General features: G+C 35.9%; 2 protein-coding genes across 4 annotated transcripts in view; one reads left to right on the forward strand and one right to left on the reverse strand.

Moving 5' to 3' along the window:
* Window positions 1–3,302, reverse strand: part of LOC127788334 (probable UDP-N-acetylglucosamine--peptide N-acetylglucosaminyltransferase SPINDLY) — a 39,956-nt gene extending 36,654 nt beyond the window's left edge. Inside the window, exons 1-3 of the mRNA XM_052316475.1 lie at window positions 3,032–3,302; window positions 1,755–2,190; window positions 95–256 (exon numbers count right to left, since the gene is read on the reverse strand). Of these exons, the coding sequence (XP_052172435.1) occupies window positions 95–256; window positions 1,755–2,165 (573 nt within the window). The 5' untranslated portion in view covers window positions 2,166–2,190; window positions 3,032–3,302. The remainder of the gene's footprint in view (window positions 1–94; window positions 257–1,754; window positions 2,191–3,031) is intronic.
* A 2,306-nt stretch (window positions 3,303–5,608) lies between these two features.
* Window positions 5,609–14,977, forward strand: LOC127788648 (vacuolar protein sorting-associated protein 55 homolog). Of its 3 annotated transcripts, none has more exons than XM_052317202.1 (4): window positions 5,609–5,883; window positions 11,901–11,940; window positions 12,030–12,114; window positions 14,550–14,977. In XM_052317202.1, the coding sequence occupies exons 2-4, from the start codon at window positions 11,931–11,933 to the stop codon at window positions 14,737–14,739; spliced, it is 285 nt and encodes a 94-aa protein (XP_052173162.1). In that variant the 5' UTR covers window positions 5,609–5,883; window positions 11,901–11,930; the 3' UTR covers window positions 14,740–14,977. The 3 variants fall into 3 exon arrangements, with proteins under 3 accessions (XP_052173162.1, XP_052173161.1, XP_052173163.1); XM_052317201.1 differs by lacking the exon at window positions 5,609–5,883 and adding an exon at window positions 6,974–7,025; XM_052317203.1 differs by lacking the exon at window positions 5,609–5,883 and adding an exon at window positions 7,047–10,091.
* The last annotated feature ends 4,076 nt before the right edge of the window (window positions 14,978–19,053 follow it).

Raw genomic sequence — 19,053 nt, forward strand, 5'->3', positions numbered from 1 at the left:
AATCCATCAGAATGCTTACGCATGTGTGAATTTATAAGGTGAACTAAAAGCTGTCAACGTGAGGGGGGAGAGACCAGAAAGAACATGAACCTACAGCATAACGTGGATCTATTTTGATAGCTTCATAGTATTTTTGTATTCCCTCCTGAGTGTTTCCAGCAAGCTTTAAGCTGGTTCCAAGATCTGTCAAAACAATTGCCAGGCATTCTGCTGCTGGTTTGTATGAAGGATCAGCTTTCAGAGCTTTTTGATATGACTGCATCGAGTAAAATTAATTGGCCATTACAGGTAAACAATAAAAGACAATGAATGACTTCTTGTGAACTAAATATTCAGGCCCCAAAGTACACCTAGCAGAATAAAACAGCCCTCGCAGAAAATAGAACTGTGAAGTGCTGTAGTGGCTTGAAAGTTGAAAGTCATTTTTTTGCGTAGGAAAAGCATCAATGCCCTCATGAATATAAATAAAAATAACCGGGACAAACTACAAGTAGGGATAGAGGTAAGACCATACTCGCTAGAGACGATGGCAGCTTCTCTGGATTCACTTCTTTGCAAGTGTATTTATTTTAGTCAATTATATTTCTCCTGTAATTCTGCTCTCTTCCCGTTCCAGATGCCGTTTTCACATTATTTCAGAGACCTAATTAACACGCTGCAATCCCTTCCCTCCCTCCTTCCCTCTGATAATTATTTGGCCTCATGCGGTCATGACAGTATATTCATTTTACAAGCCTACTTGTACTGCTTGAGCATATGCCTTCTTTCTCTAATTAGTGCAGTATAATATCACAGTTTACCTGCTTTTGTACTTGCCAAGCACCCTTCTGACATTAGTTTGTTTATAAACATCTAATCCCTTCTGAAATGCCTCATCAACCACTTTCGTGCTTCCAAATCTCATTTCATTATTTTCTTTTTTTTTATGAAAAAAGCCATCCCATAGAATGGACTTATCAAAAACAAAAAGCCTGCCAAATAGACTTCCAGATTTATCTAGGACCAGAAGTTAAACAATTAATGAGGTCCACGACGAAAATTCAAATCTCACAGAATGAAAGCTATCATGTATTCCTTCCTTATGTGAAACAACTTAAAGAATTGATTCATCACTAGTAAAATTGATTTCTTTTAACTGAATAAGGGTGACTTCAGGCATGGTTTTGATCATTTTTCCCCAAAGACTAAGCATAATGCTTTTGTTGACTTTAGAATAATCTAGAATGATTCAATCTGAACCTTAAAAGGTGTGGGTCAGCCCAACAACAAACCAAAACAGCCAGACTACCAGTCTCCATGGAGTTCAAATTAAATTGATAGAGTTTAGACATTCCTCATGCTGTAGTGGGCGCTATATCTCACTGGTATAGTTGGTTCTCAGGTTGTGTTGAACCGATTCTTAGACTGCATTAAAGCTTTGGATGGTGTAAAGAAGTTACAAGTTTTCTACCACCTCGTGTCCATACAATGTGATGCTCTCATGGTGCCCAATTAATACACAGTTTAAAACTTACAAAAAACTAACTCCATGCAAAAATTGACCCTGACATGTACTTAATTGGAGAAAATAACTAAACTCAAGGCAACAACAGCTACATTGAGAATAATAGTCAGCAAGAAAAGTCAAAGATGAACAGAAGAGAAATTCTGTATTGAATAAAACTAAAGCCACTAAATAAAAAAGGTGAATAAACTAGCAGGTATGTTGATCATCTTTCTCATTGACAGAGGCAGTATGACTAGCATAAGAATACCTCGGCAGCTTCAATGAGCTGTCCCTCATCTTTGTACAGAATACCACAGTGAGTAAGAGCACATGCGTTTTGTGGGTCCAGTCTGATGGCTTCCGAAAAACTCTCGAAAGCAGGCCTTCCCATGTTCTGCATTTGAAGGCAAATCCCCTTGCCAATGTGAGCTTCAACATTTCCACTATCCGTCTCCAATATACTCTCATAAAGAGAAAGAGCATCAACAAATTTGTTCCTGGAGCGGAGAATGTTGGCATATGAGAGAGCATCCTTCCCCTCAAATTTCGTCTGGGCAAGACCAATGCATCCAGGAGAGCTACTGGTTCCAGAAGCAGGCTTTACCCCTTTCAGCAACCCATTGTCTCCAGCTGCGTCCCTCTGGTTCCCACTACCAGCGTCCTTTTCCATCCAAACCATCTGCTTAACCTACAATTGAACTCTCCTACAACGAGATCATTGAGAGTAAGATAATGATTCAAACAATAATAAGATAATGATTCAAACAATAATAGGACTGCTTTGTACATTACAGTCAAAAATAAATGAAATTGTAGTAAACAGATCTGAAGTGTGGAGAATCAAAATGCAGAGTTTTTTTAACCAAAAAAAAAAAAAGAAAACTAGTTATTTTCTTCTCATTGTCTTCCAAACAAAATAAATAAATATTTCAAGCTTTTCTTCATTTTTCCTTTCCTATCACTTCCCTTCCTTTTCTTCTAACCACAAAAATCCATGTCAACCCCATTGCACAGAGATATGGCTGACCTCCTCCAAAAAAAATTCAGCTCAATCAATTAATTTTAGCTGTTTTCCCACGCAGCTTATTGAAAAAGAAAAATATCCTCAGTACACTAGCAGAAAACTATAATCCCTCCTCCAAGTTCGCTAATACACAACTATGCCCAAATGAAATAGTAGCAAAACATTGTACAGAAACTAGACAGATTGATGAGTGACTTGGAAGTGTGCTTGTTAACTCTTCGAGAACCTGATTTGAACCCCTAAACATAATCCAGTCCACAACAAGACCATTAAATGATGCTTATTTGTCAAGCCGCATCCAATCACAGATGATCACAAAAACCCTGACGATTTGGAAACCCTTAAACAACCGTTGCTTCAGTCCCACAACCCGCTTTTCACTTAAGAATCCAAAACAAGAGAACTAGGGTTCTCACGACAAATGCAATTCAATGTCAAAAAGTTGACGCAAGTATTCAAAGAAAAATTAACAAATTAGGGTTAGACGGAAAAGGCGCAAATAAGAAGAATCCGAAGCTCACATTCAACGCCGCGCCAGTTTATGATGCTTCGTTTAGCCCACCGCACCGTCAATCCATGACGAGCATGTTTCTCTGGGAACGAGATAGATTTACATACATACATACATACATATATATATATATGTGTGTGTGCGTGTATGAAGAAAGAGAGAGAGGGGTTCGGGTTGGGTTGTTTAGAAACTGAAATCGGCCGCCTCTCTCTCCGACACACTCTGCTGTTGATGTCTCCGAAGTCTCGGAGCCCCTGAGAGAGAGAGTTCGTCCATTTCCCGCATAGAACACCACCATTATAGGGACAGCGGCGATGTAATCGCCCCTCATCCTTAACCAAAATTACCTGTATGACATTGATGCATTTGGCCCATTTTCTTTCTTTTTCTTTTCCTTTTCTCATTAGGACAATAGACCCCTTCACTATTAAATATAAATTTTTAATTTGAGAAAAAATATTATCTAGTGTTGTTGTGTTTTTAAATAATTTATTTCTTTAAGGTGATTATATATTTTTTAGATAATGTGTATTTATTGCATATTTTTTTCAACATCAAAATTGTTAACGTTAAGAATTAATCGGCTGTGATTCGTAAGCTCGCAATGAGTAAATAAGCCTAAAATGTAATGATGAATGACTAAGTAGAGCAAGAACAAGGAAATTTTACATGATTCGGTCAAAATAATGTCTACTCTATGACTATTATTTAGGTATTCCGGTAAAGTAACAATATAATATTATCGGTGTTATCTCTCTTTTACAATAGTGTTCCAACCCCTATTTATAATAAGGGGTGTTTACAATTACATAAAATATAAAAATGTATAAATGATATCATGGGGGACAATATGTCCTTATCATCTCCATAAAACCGGGAGTGAAGCTCCGTATTACAAGGGACCTGGTTTGCATCGGATAAAGTAAGTGAGTCACTATCTCAAATTATTCAACAGCAATATTGTTATGCGAGTTAAATAGTTTGACCGATTAATTGAACTGTTGGCCAGCAAATTATAAGCATTGTGGGCAACTTGTTAGATATATCGTTGAGAGCTCGCTGAAAGTCATACTGGAAGCTCGCTTGGTTCCACGATCTGAGCTCGAATTTCAGCGATATATGAGTTTGTATGACGAGCTCGGTTAGGCTTTAAGTGATTGGACCAACCTATTAGACTGAGTTTAACTCATAAAAAGTTGTGCGAAAAATGTGTATAACAAAACACAATTTTATTAGTTGGTGATTAATATATTATGTTTTAAATTATTTAATCAATTAATCAAATTTTTTAAATATTAAAAATAAGATATACAAATATTGTTTATTTCAAAATAATGCATTGTGTAATGTTATTTATTATAATTGTTAGCATTATCTCTAAAAAAAAGTAAAACCAAGTGATCTCGTGTTTTTATAAAAAGTATAGCAGCTTTTAATATGACTAATAATTATTAATAAATTATTTGTTTTTATAAATATTATATTTCTTTATAATTGTGACAATTTTTAAAGTAATTAATTAATATCTTAATGGCTCAGCACGTGCGAGGACACACACGTCCAAAATGAGGGGCGGAATTGGGAGTTTATTCGGGAAATAATCCTGACAACTCCCATATCAGTCGGGTAGGAAAAGATTATGGGACATAAATAGGTTGTGGGGTGTTTATCATTTACGAGGACGAGCACTCGTCTGTAATATGATGACTTGAGAGGTTGAATTTTCACAATTTGGTATCAAAAGTCGATTCTCCTATTACTAAATGGTGGTGCCAGCACGTGCAGGTACAAACATATCAAAATGGGGGTAAATTTGTGAGTTTACCAGAGTAATATTGACAAATCCCACATCAATTGCCCAAAAAAGAATTATGGGGCATAAATAGGCAATAGAGTGTTTATCCTTTTTATGAAGATAAGCATTAATTCGTACTAAGATGATCTAGGGGACTGAGTCTTCATAATTTGGTATCAGAGCTGACCTTTCTATTATTGGATGGTGGGAATGCACATGTTCAAATGGGGGCAAAATCAGGAGTTTACCCATAGAGTAATCTTGGCGAATCTCACATCAAGCAACCATGAGATAATTATGGGGCATAAATAGGTGGTAGGGTGCTTATTTTTTTTAGGAGATGAGCATTGATCCGTACTATGATGATTTGGGAGGCTAAATCATTAAATGTATATTGATAAATTAATACTTTATATAATCGTGACACTTTTTAAAATAACTAATTAATATCTTAATGTCTATTTTAGTCATAGGTCAAATTGATCCTTTGTTATATTTAAAAAATATCATGTAAGATGCGAGAGCAATTAAAGCTAAAGTACTTGAGCACAATTTTCTTAGCCTCAAACCAAAAAAGATATTAGGGGAGTAACGCTAAGAGTCATATGCAATGAGTGACACTAACTAAGTGTTACAATTTTTATTTTTGTTTTTTTATAGTAAAAATTTGACGAATTTAAAATTTGGTGCTATTTTAATATATCTTATTATGATTTGAATGATTAAAATTCAATACGTTTTAATTTTAACACGGCGCTTGTACCGAACTACCTATTGCTGCATAGGAAAGCACTATTTGACAGGAAAAACAGAGCCATAACTCGGAAACACCGGTAATTCTCGCTATTTTCTCCTTCACTTTACTCCTCGTCTCTTCCTAGGTTTCCGTCAGCAGCTCCGATCGTCTCACGGCCGGGCATTCTACTTCGAATTCCGATCTCGAACATCAACGAATCACGCTTGCAGAGGCACATAGATTATAGAATTACGCTCGTACTGTAATTTTGATTCCCCAACCACCCCCCCTCCCTTCGGAAAATACTCGAGAATGGCGATGACAATCGAAGGTATGATTTTCTATCCACACGAATTACATATTGAATTCGCGTTATTTCAACTACGTTCCTAAGTCAGTGTTCTGAACTACGAGGATAGAAGTAAACGGCAACAGGCTTAACTATTTCGACAGATATTATATATCTCTTCAATTTTAAGTTAAGTTGATCGATTCGTGCACAATAGGTTAGATGTTGTTGTTGTTGTTGCTATTGTTGTTGTGAGTTTATGCTGGTGAGTTTGGAAGAATCGAATTTGCTACGGTGTGAGAAGCAAATAAAGGGTTTGGACCGCGACAGTTTGAAAATGCGGGGGTATACACAACGCTTCAGTATGAATTAGTGAAGCGAAAAGGAAAGGATTATGATGACAAAATAGAGCGAAGGGATTTAATTTTGTTTTATTTGCTATGTTGGTTTCTTTAAAATGTTAAAAAGGAGATGGGTCTATGATCTGGCTCACTATTGGTTCATTCAAGTTTGGTTTTATGTCCTTGTCATTTAAATTTTGATCCAATTATGAACGTGCTTCTCTGGAGGTTGATATATCCAGTCTCCAGATAAAGTTCTAGTAGCTTGAACTTTTTTATGCTATCCTAGAGGAAGTATAAGTATATTTAGATAACTTTGAGCCTAAGCAACAAATTAATAAGCGGCAAAATATTTTAAAACTTGAGTTATGTCCATATGAAATTTATCCTGAATTAGCTTTTAGCAAGTGTACTGGCAGCTGACTTGTAGTAGTTTGATTCAGTTTACGTAGAAGGAGATCGATAGATATTTGTCAGAATGTTCCTTTTTTCCTGTTCAGTTTATATCAATAAAAAAGTTTAATTTTCTTTTGGTTTGATTTCCTCTGCCGATACAATATCAATATTTTATGATAAATTATTAAATCAAAGATGGCACCGGGCACTTGCAACAATTTTTCTATACTAACCGTTTCTTCTTTTGTTGCCCTGGGTCGTGGTACTCTTGAATGGTTCTTCTCTCATTGTGCTCTACAGTGTAAGTTGGAATGTAAATCTCAGTTTTCTTGTTCTTTTTTTTGCTGTTCAATTGTTAATAATTCTTCGCACTGAATGTTCCTCATCTTCTTCAGACTTGCTGGTCTTGCTTTTATGTTTTCAGCCAGCATCCTGTTACAGATCCTGGTAACCTTTTCAATTATATGTGATAATGATGGTATTTTTATTTGAAGTAGAAGTCAATGTTTTTGATTTTTGCAAAACTTAGTTTCTGTTTGAGCAGATATTATTGTAACTTGAGCTTGGGTACAGGACGAACCTCAGATTCAGCAGAATCCAAGGATAAAGAGATCATTTTCTCCTCTGCTACAGTTTTCATAGAGATAGAATTGCTTGTCAAAGATTTTATAGACATCGGGAAATGAGAAAACAACTTAGGAATAGCTGAAAATATCTGAAGGGGCAGCTAAGTTGTTAAGCTTAGAACTTTATTTACAAAAGGAAACAATATAGGATAAGAAAAGTTAATTTTTGCCTGGAAGAAAAATTGCCTAAGCATGCCACATAAACAATTCTTATCAAATGCGAAGTTTATATAGTTGTAAAGGTGCTTAAGATCACAATAGACTCAGATTTGGAAAGTAACTAACATGTTAATTATAGTACTTGGGATGATAATAATATTAATAATAGAGGCCTGTTATTAGTTTTTCTTTTTTGACAATTTTTTTAGGACTCCAAATCAACCTTTTCCTTTTCGAGGGACTATAGAATTTTCTCCAATAGACTTATTATTTCAGCTTGTTTTTGTACATTTGACCGTTTTGAATGTCTTAAATTGAAACATTTTGAAGTTTTGCATTTCACCAGCCTTTTGTACCGACGTCTCATTACATTAACCTATTTTTGCTGCTTTAAGCAACAAGAGGAAATTCTCCTTTTGATTAAACTACATGAGCAAGCTTATTTTCTCAGCAAGTTATTCCTTTTTTTCTAGGATTTTCTCCCTCTTCCATGAAAATTACTCCCCCCCCCCCAATTGCTCAGCTTCCTCCTCCCCTTGGTCTGGTGGATGCCTGTTTTGGGTTGATTTTATTTCCCTGCCTCCCTTTCTGAATTAGCGATATTATTCGATTATCTAACCCTTCCGTGCTTAATGTACTGAAACCGCTCCCCCTCTCTTTCTCCAGAGTATAAACCCAAAAAACAAAAATCTAACCAAGACACGTTACCCACTATGCAATCAATCGCCCACCCAGCCAAGTAAATCAATAAACAAATAGACTTTTCTGATAGGAACCAAATTAGAAACACTGGAACTTCTATTCAATTCACCAACTCAATTTAATTACAAGAAGAAAACTGGGTATTCGAGAGGCCCTTAACTCTCCCAAGAACTCAATACCAAAATCTCCCCCTCAATATTCTGCTAGTCTCTCTTATTTATAGTTTGTTATCCAGCGACACTCCCCTCCAACGGCCTCAGCTATCAGCCATGCTCCCTTGGCTGCTCTTCCCTTTTTTCCCTTCAACTGTTTTTGTCACTTTCCCCCTCTCCCAATATCCTATTCTGCCCCCTGCTTCTTCCCTCCTATTTCTTTGCTGGTACATGTGACTAACAAGGGTCCTATCATTACTTCCTCCCATGAAACTCACATTGTCCTCAAGGTGAGACTCCACCAAATTACCAGCTTTCTCATATTTTTGCTGGCCCAGATTTTTAAGATCAGAAGCAAATGGCGCCCCAATAATCGGTAAGATGCCCTCCTTGGACGTTATTAGATCTGCCGTCCTTGACCTCAGATTCCTAATCATCTTCCTCGGCTGCTTCAATGCCTTGGCCGCTTCCCGTCTCGTCTTGAACTGGACGAAGTTGTAGCCCTTGGTCTTGCCCATGACTCAGTTGAAGATGACTTTGCAGTCCTCAATCTCGTCGTATGACTCGAAGGCAAAGACTAAGGTTTCTTGAGTCGTGTCTCGCGCGAGGCCGTAGACGACGAGCTTGCGACGAGATATGTCGCGATCCGCGGCATCGCGGAAGCAAGTGAAGAGGAAAGCGTCGGGCACGGCGGCGTCGACAAGGAAGTTAATCCGCTAGTACTTGGTGTAGGGCTCGAGAAGTTTTTGGATCTTCTCGAGCTTGGTCTCACCGGAGGAGGAATCATCGTCGGCGTCCGAATCGGATTGAATTGGCATCGCAGTGTCTTTGGTTGGGATTGGAGCTTGGTATTTTTGAAGCTTCTTCTTCTTCGCCTTACCCTTCTTCGCCATTGCTTGAGCAGAGACGCGATGGCAGCGCCCTATGGCTTCGTCTTTCAGATTTGCTTTCTTACCCACACGAATCTCTCTTCGTCTCATTCGCTCCCACCGGGACCACAAAATGGCCCCTCCTTCAAAACCTAGAGTCGCGGACTCTTGTTTCTCTGCCTTTGTCACCCCTCGGCCCACTCTAACTCTAGGCGTCACCTCGGAATCCTGGGTGAACTTCTATGGCCGATCTTCGTCCTTCCCCTTGCTCTTGCTCGCCCGCTCCTGTTCTTCCCATCTTGCTCGCATCCTCGCGAACTGCTCTAGCAGGGTCGCTAGGTGTCTCTCCATCGTTTGAAACACACTCCTCATGGCATCATCTTCCAGTTGAATGCCTTCCACCCTCATCTCCAAATCACCCACTCGATCGGTCAGGTTCACCATTAGGATCGGAGATGCTCTGATACCAAATTGATAGGAACCAAATTAGAAACACTGGAACTTCTATTCAATTCACCAACTCAATCTAATTACAAGAAGAAAACTGGGCATTCGAGAGGCCCTTAACTCTCCCAAGAACTCAATACCAAAATCTCCCCCTCAATATTCTGCTAGCCTTTCTTATTTATAGTTTGTTATCCAGTGACACTCCCCTCCAACGGCCTCAGCTATTAGCCATGCTCCCTTGGCTGCTCTTCCCCTTTTTGCCCTTCAACTGTTTTTGTCACTTTCCCCCTCTCCCATTATCCTATTTTGCCCCCTGCTTCTTCCCTCATATTTCTTTGCTGGTACATGTGACTAACAAGGGTCCTATCATTTTCATGTATATATTTTTCTTTTCTCATCAAATATTCACATGAATGATGAACTTGTTTTCATGATTTTCAGTTTTCCAATGCTTATAGGCCTTACTTATCTTGATTTCGTTTGAGAAACAAAGGATTCTATCTGTTTCGTTTTGGTTCCAATTTGGAGAAAGGAAAAGAAAATCGGGACGATTGCAATGTAATTTTCCTTCTCTCTCTCTCTCCTCCTTCAATCAGCGCGATCAAGTCTTTGCTTAGCATGTTTCACACACTCTCTTCTTCCACCACCACACCCCCCCCCCCCCCCCCAAAAAAAAAAACCCCGGTCTAGTTGAATGTAACCAAATTTGGGTTAAAACTGGTGTTGTTTGTGTGAAAAACTAATGGAGGGGGGTGACCAAACTAAAAAAGTAAATCCAAGGGACATCCAGGGACAATTTTAAACCACAGGGGTTCTGCAACGTGTCCAAACCATGGGGGTTAGGGTGCAATTTACCCAATTTTTATTAAAAAATATGCTTGTGTAAAAAATTTGCTTTTATGAAATTTTCCTTGTAAAAATTTGTTGGTATAAATTTTTTTATTGAAATATTTTTATAAACTCTTGTAGAAATTTGCTTGCAATAAAGTTTTTATGCAAATTTGTACAGAACTTTTCATACAATTTTGTCAACGTTTATATATATATTTTTTGTATAATAATATGCTTAAGCCATGGAAAGGATGGTAGATACATATAGACCTTGCCAAAGGACAATCTTGTCCTTTGACCTTTGATCAAATACTTATTGCTTTTTGAATAAATTTAAATATTTTATTAAATGGAAAAATGGTAATTTAATTTGGTCATTGATATTCGTTAGGAGACAAACACTAACAAAGGTGGTTTGTGTAATTTTCAAAATTTGAGGGGTATTTTCTGCTGCACTGAATCTAAAACAGAAGTCATTATAAATCTGCAAAATATCTAGCAGATGGACATTCTATTATTGTCATTTTTGAAGATCCTAATTGGAATCATGCTTTCTTTTAGTGGTTCATCTGCTTCCGCTCATTCATAAGCACAATTTATTTCAAATATTAGGAATATTAAATCGTGAGATACTTTGTTGTATTCCTCCTTTAAATGCTTCCCTTTTAAAAGCTAGATGGTTTGAATTCCTTTATTTGTGTTCTTGAAGAATCTAAAAGTTAGGAAGTTCATTATTTTATTGAGACTAGAATTTTCATGGTGGAATGTTTTTAGCAGATATCAGTGGCCACTTATTTGGAGCATCTACGTTGAATTTGATCTTTGCTACTTGTATGCCTTGATACTTGCATTTACGTTTTTCTCCATGTATTCAAGTGGCAATGGGTTTCTTTGCTTTTATAATATTTTTATTTATTATAATGCTTCCGTTCATAAGGATAAACTGCTAAATAAACTATATTCTTCAGCTGATTTCTTTAAGCTATTTTGCTTTGACTTATTTTGTATTAAGCCTTATGGCTGTTAACTTCACTCTCAAATTGTAGAGGGACAACAAGTGAATAAATAAATATCAGTTTTTCTTTGCTATATTTGAGATTAGATTATGCCAATACCGATCAATTTGCACACAGTAATAATTGTACAGAAGTTTTATTCAGCCCAAGCAAATAGCAGTCTAGCTATTTATCTTCTTTCATTATTTTTGTATTTTTGTACTTGTCTTCTGCTTTTCAAATATTCGTTGCCAGGGAAAGGTGATGTGCTTTGGTGAATTACTGGATCTTTCTATACCTTGGAGTGAGTTTTTTTCACTTGATGGGCCAGCTTGCTGTTTTGAAAGATTTTGGTTTTTCTGTGAAAAGTATGAAACTGCTGATGTAATTTTGATCCTGTGGTTGTTTGAAGGGCTTTAAGTTACTTGTTTACCATCTCCCTCCTTTTTCTTCTTCTTTTCTATTCTCTAGTGTAAATAGCTGCTCCTGGATTGCAAGACTGTTCTTTTTTCTGATTTGCTTTATATGATCATGTGTCCAGGCCTGTGCATTGTACAACAACTGGTGGCCAATGTTGTCAGGTGTGTGAGGATGCTGAAGTTTTGTTTGTGACTAGAATAGGGGATGCATTTCAAAGGTTTGCCATTCTGAAACTTACTTCCCTTTGCAGCTCTCATGTATGTTTTAGTGCCCATGCCATGTTTATTCTTTGGAGGTGGATCAACTCAATTCTTAATCAGCCGTGATGGTGGAGGGTGAGTATTTTCTTAATCTAGCATTTTTATATCACACTGTGACTTTTGTGCCTAATACCCACCTGAGGATTACTATTGGGATGGTCACATGACAAGTACTTGAAAATGCTGTGTTACTGCGAGCTTTATTTTTGTGTCAGATTCTTGTACAATTTGTGCCTCTCTTTGTGGCTCCTTTAGGTGGACCGATAGAATGTTAATTTTGTTTGTTTATACATATCTGGCTCCTTTCGGTGGACCGATAGAATGTTAGTTGTGTTTTAAGTTTATACATATCTGCCCATTTGTTCCAATGATTGATACAATAAAAAGGTAATGTGATTCACCCAAAGAAAGGAAAATATATAGAAAGCACGAAATATAAGAAAGTCGGTATGAGAACTGCATCAACTTGTCTGGATGTTTGTGATATTTTGTAGGATGAAAATAAGAGGTCATGGTCTAGTCATGACTTCAAAGTGGAGGACTTGACCGGCGCTGCTCCTAATAGTAGTAGGGAATCCACTAGGGATTAGCAAGCCTTAACTATATCAACCAATATCTATCATGCATCCATAAACAAGTATGGGAAAATAATAAAATAAATGAGGCAATCAAAACAACCGAATAACCGACTTTATACAATCTTAAATCAGAAATGACAGAATAATTTGAACAGAGAATAAATACAGTATGAAGGCAGTGAAATAATAATACATTATCCATCTAATGGCATAGTAGTGAAAGGCGCGCTTCAGGCGCAAGGCATAAGGGGGCTAGCCCCTGCGCCTTAGACCCCCAAGGCAAGGAGACCCTGAAGAGGCGCACACCTCAGGAGGGGTGAGGAGGCGCGCCTCTCAGATCTTTAAATTAGATATATATTTAAAAAAAAGGAAAAAACCCCAGCCCTAAGCACCCGATGGGGACAGACCCAAAGCCTTAAAAGCCTCTCTTCCTTCTTGCGACACCAGCGAGCAGTTTACATTTCTTTTTCTTACAAGATTGGCCGGCCAGCGACGGAAAAGGACCAGCTACCACTGAAATAGGTATTTTTTTTCCCTTTTTCTCTCTCATCTCATCCCCCTTGTTCTTTTTTTCTTTTATTTCGGTTTTGCCTCCCTCCCTCCCTCTCTCTCTCTCTCTCTCTTTTATTTTTCTTCTTTAAAAATTAAAGATTATCAGTATTATTAAGGGGGAAATGCTGCCGATTTTTTTTAACCTTTTGTTTTCTTTTTCTTTTTTTTTTTTCAATATTTTGCCTTTTACAACTGAGGGTATTAGTTCATCTGAGTTCTTATATTTTTTTTTCAAAATTATACGTTTTAATTTTCAGGTTTCTTTGTATAATCTTCTTCTCAATAAAAGATTAGTACTCCTCACTTAGAGATGAGGAGGAAGATATTGATTTTGAAGAAGAATATGAATAAAAGGAAGAAGAGGAAGACTTTGGAAGTGACCAATATAATTTAGATGATGATGATGATGATTGATGATGGATGTTATTATTGTTGTGTTTATTTTCTTGAATTTTTTTGTTAGATTATGAATTGTTTATGTTTGAATTTGATGATGAATACTTGTTAATTTATTATATTTTGTTTTTATCCTTTTAATTTCCCTATATTTTATTAAATTATATTTTTTTCTTGGTGTGCCTCCCCTTTGCCGGGTGCACGCGTGCCTCGCGCCTCGCATCTCGGGCTCCAAGACCCCTTTGTGCACCTTGCGCCTTTAATAACTATGTCTGATAGTTGGTGTAGTTCTACTGTCAGTCTATAGTCAGTGTATGTATCAGGGAGTGTGTCTACAATGTGGCCTCACGAACCCAAATGTTGATTGCGTCCTACCAAGATCATCTGCAACTGGTAAGATGAATCAACCTTGCCAACCTTGAAGTTTTCCAATCTAAAATGGTAATAGAACAGAGTAGGTTTATTGATAGAGTGAGCAGATAGGATGCACTGTGATGCGGGGGGAAACAAGTACATGAGCAAATGCAATAATTAATGCACCTGACATGAAAAGATATAACAGAAAGGATATGGGATGAGGGGGAATCAAGTTATAAATCATATCTAGAAAGAAAATGCACAGATAGGGAGCAAACAGGAAGAACAATAATCCAAAGCAGAATTAGACAAAATTGCAAAATATAAACTGAGCCACTTGTGCTGCACTACTTGTGGTTAGAAACTCCCCTGCTAACCAAGATGGAACGTGGTGCTCCATCGGCTAACATCACATGCTATTATCATACAGTGTTTTACATGCTACTCCCAGCGACATCATAATTTTTTATACCTGATCAAATGAATATATGTGTACAGAGAAATATTTTCCAAGACGTGGACATCCTAGTATTTTCATTTGAAATTATGCTTGTAAAGGATTTGTGTAATGGGTGCAATTGCAGTTTCTTTTCCTTAATTGTTTATTTCTTTTTGTGCTTACTGCAGCTGGGTGGATGCTGCTAAGTTCTTAACAGGGGCTTCATCAGTGGGAAGCATAGCCATTCCCATTATCCTCAGGCATGCCGGTTTGATCGGGATAGGAGCTATGTGGATCGAATTTTTTTCCTTCTTCATATTCGTATGCACCGTCTTGTGTTTTCATCGCGCCAGTCTTGATGATGATGATTGGTTGTGAATATCCGGCACATCAAAGGATGACAGTAATGGGTGCCCTGTTGATCATTTTGATTTCAGTTGTAGCGCAGGTGGTTTTAAAATTCAGTTAATAGCACATATAGGAAGTGAAAACAAGAAGCAAAATTCTGCTCTGAAAAGGCTCAATTTATTTCATGTACATCTTTCGAAGCTGCTTTGACTTGTATTAAATCATTTTCTTACATTATAACGTTCTAGCTTAGAACTTGATGCTTGAATACCTAAGATTTTGTGAAGTGCTTCATCTTAGATCTCACACACTTAATTTTCTTCGAAACTAGGATTTATGGATCATTAAGGTGTAGAATTCTTGCACTATTAGGATGCCTTTTTAATTACACTTTAAGCCACATATTGGATTCTCTTTCTCTCTCTAGATGAATTCTCTCCTTAACGGAGTAATAGGAACCCATAAAATTTAACTCGAATCTCAATGGTACCAGCAATCTCATCAAGAGCGAAATGAGTACCCAGATTTTATCATATTTCTTTTTTAATTTTGAGTTTAAGCTTAGTAATTTGTTGTTTTTCACCATCTAGGATTATTTTTTGGAGTAGTGTTATTTTGGCTGACAGATGAATTGATGGGCTTATTGAAAGGTGTCAAAAAGATTAAAATATCCTCGTTCAAGTTGCAAATTTACAAAATCTGTCATTGCATGTTATTGTCTTCTCTCTTCTTTTTCATGGTTGCTGATACAACTGTCGATCTCGATGATGCAACGACTATAGGTTAGGCAGTGACAACGAGGCAACAAGGAAGATGCAGTGACGGTAGGCAAGACGACGATGGTGAGGCAGCAAGGTGAAGGCAGCAACAACAATGAAAAATGAGATGAGAGAACAACATACAACGACATATTTTACAAATTTGTAATTTGGGTGAAGGTAGTTTAATCTTTTTGACACCCTTTGATGAGCTCCTTTATACATCAGTCAGGCAAAGTAGATTAATTCTTTTTTTTCCTTGGGGTTGGGAGGGGGGGGGAGGGGGTAAAAGGAGGATGTCTTCTAACAACTCGAAAACAATAACCCTTTGTTAACATTAAATGTGTGAGTATAAAGTCTAATCCATATTTTTGCAACAAAAATAAATTAAATATTATTTTAAGTTGTCAATAATTAACATCTCACAAAATATCTATGTTAATATTCGGGGATTATTATTGTCAACAACGCATGCCAAGGAGTCTTCTCATTTTTGGAAACTTAGCAACCTTTGAAAACTACTAATGTTTTTTAGTTTTCACTAAGAAAATCTTTGGATGCTTTATTTGATGGGCACATGCATGGAATTTGACCTCAATTATTAACTTTTCCCCTGTAACCAAATTTAAGTCTGCTTTGTGCTCTACAGGTATACTATTGCGGCTGTCTGGTGAAATGCAACATTTAATTAAAAAGCAATAATAAAGTTGAAGGACAAAAGTAGTGGTAGTATCCAATTAGTGAGGTGATTTATAACAAAAGACGTTGTCATGTTCATCGATGAATCATTCACTACCATTACTTTCCCTCTATTAGGGTCTGAATCATCTGTGGTTATTTATAAATGGTGAGTTCAGTGAGCTAATAAAAGTAATATGTAAACATAATAAATTGTAAATTATGATAAATATAGATAAATATGAAATGAATCGTGCATGCAGGCTCGTCTACCTGATTTCTCTCGGACTCTTGATAGTCTTTTATGATTTTCTATGGACCCTAACACGAGGTGTGTCTTGTCCAAATAAAAATTCATATCCTCGTGCCTAGGCACTCCCCTATTATCATATGCAAGTCATGACAAAAATAATTTGCACAGAAAACATATTAAACCTATACAAATTTTGTTGTTTGATGTTGAGATAGCCCCCATTGGGAAAGATTTCTTTACAATGTTAAAATCACTGATATTATTCCTCAAGATTCTTCTAACAAAAATTAAACAAAAGAAAATATTACTAAAATCAACATTCATCAAATTTCAAATATTTTGCTCTTATCTCAAGGTTCCGATTTTTTATTGAACTCACACAATTTTTTTCAATCTCTTATTACCTTCTTCCTACTTATACAAATAAATTTTCAAAACCCCTAACTACAACCTATTTCTCAATTTACGAAAATCTTAGTTTGAGCCTATTCCCTTAATTCAAGGAATTCAACCCATCTGTACCTAATATATTAATAAAGAAATAAAGTATGGAATTTGACCTCAATTATTAACTTTTCCACTGTAACCAAATTTAACTGTGCTTTGTGCTCTACAGGTATACTATTGTGGCTATCTAATGAAATGCAGCATTTAATTAGAAAGCAATAATAAAGTTGAAGGACAAAAGTAGTGGTAATATCCAATTAGTGAGGTGATTTATAACAAAAGACCTTGTCACGGCTAATCAACCACGTTCATCGATGAATCATTCACTACCATTACTTTCCCTCTACTAGGGCCTGAATCATCTGTGGTTATTTATAAAGGGTGAGTTCAGTGAGCTAATAAAAGTAATATGTAAACATAATAAATTGTAAATCATGATAAATATAGATAAATATGAAATGAATCGTGCATGCAAGCTCGTCTACCTCATTTCTCTTGGACTCTTAGTGGCCTTTTATGATTTTCTATGGACCCTAACACGAGCTGTGTCTTGTCCAAATAAAAATTCATATCCTCATGCCTAGGCACTCCCCTATTATCATATGCAAGTCATGACAAAAATAATTTGTACAGAAAACATATTAAACCTATACAAATTTTGTTGTTTGATGTTGAGATAGCCCCCATTGGGAAAGATTTCTTTACAATGTTAAAATCACTGATATTATTCCTCAAGATTCTTCTAACAAAAATTAAACAGAAGAAAATATTATTAAAATCAACATTCATCAAATTTCAAATATTTTGCTCTTATCTCAAGGTTCCGATTTTTTATTGAACTCACACAGTTTTTTCCAATCTCTTGTTACTTTCTTCCTACTTATACAAATAAATTTTCAAAACCCTTAACTACAACCTATTTCTCAATTTACGGAAATCCTAGTTTGAGCCTATTCCCTTAATTCAAGGAATTCAACCCATCTGTACCTAATATATTAATAAATAAATAAAGTATGGCTTGTTGGTAGGGGTATAACGTGGTAGGTCCCTCCAATTACAATTGGAGGAAAACCAAGGATGGAGATTAAAATTGAAAAACTTATATGAATATAATATATATAAAAGCAATTGATGTAGTTTTTCCGCATAACACATTTTCTCAATCCCGAAAACTTCTCTTTTATTAAGATTGCTTTAAAAAGAAATTAAAAATTACAATAACTCTCAAAATTCCAAACTTATACTTGGATTCTCGAAAAAATTTCAAAATCTTCCAATCACTTTTTCCTATTAAAAAAAGATAATAAATTTAACATCCTCCATAAAATTTCACAAAACCACAAATTTTCAATCTATTTTCTTAAATATAAAAATTAATTATTTTTATTTTTTAAAATACAAGGATGTTACACTTAGTCACAAGCTCATGTGTTTGGTACAAACTCATCACCCATCATGTAGTTGTAGTCAAGAGTCTACCCTATGTTTCTTCTTTCTCTCAACTAATTCTTTGGAAGTCCTCAATTTTTTGTTTACCTTTTAATTGGCCTCTCATTCTCTAATTAATTAATTCAAATGTTCAAAAATCAAACATTAGCAAGCTCACCTTGGACCTTTGGTCTCTTCTAACAGGTGATTTGACAATGGGATAAGGGATTAATTAGTATAATAATTTTATCTGGATGTAAGTACTTTAAAAAATGGACAAAATTGGTTCTCCCAATATAGTCTCTAACCTTAAGTCAGCATGCTAAATGAGTATTAAAAAATATTAAATGCTTAGAATTACTTAGTTTACCTAGGGAGGTTCAACATCAAGATACTTTTATTAAATATAAAATTCTAAAATTTGATGATTTTGAACTATATGAGAAACTTTCTCGTACCATATAGAGATGGAGACGAGATGAGTTAAGTAAAAATACTATTTATTCCTAATTGTTTGGAAAAGAGATGGGTCAAATAAAAATATAATCGTCGTATTATTTAGAGATATGATGATCGAGAATTATCTGCTAGTAACTTTAAATTGAGTTAAAGAAAAAGTCACGTGTTATCTCCTTTTTATTTATTGATATGGATACGTGACAACATAAGATTTATTAGTTTCAAAGTTGATTTAATAATTTAAATCTTCTAACCATTCCCAAATCATAATTTAAGTTCAACTGTAATCTTGAATTAAATATCTAAATCATTTATGTGTTC

This window comes from Diospyros lotus, chromosome 13 (assembly GCF_014633365.1).
Source record: "Diospyros lotus cultivar Yz01 chromosome 13, ASM1463336v1, whole genome shotgun sequence".
NCBI classification, from domain to species: Eukaryota; Viridiplantae; Streptophyta; class Magnoliopsida; order Ericales; family Ebenaceae; genus Diospyros; species Diospyros lotus.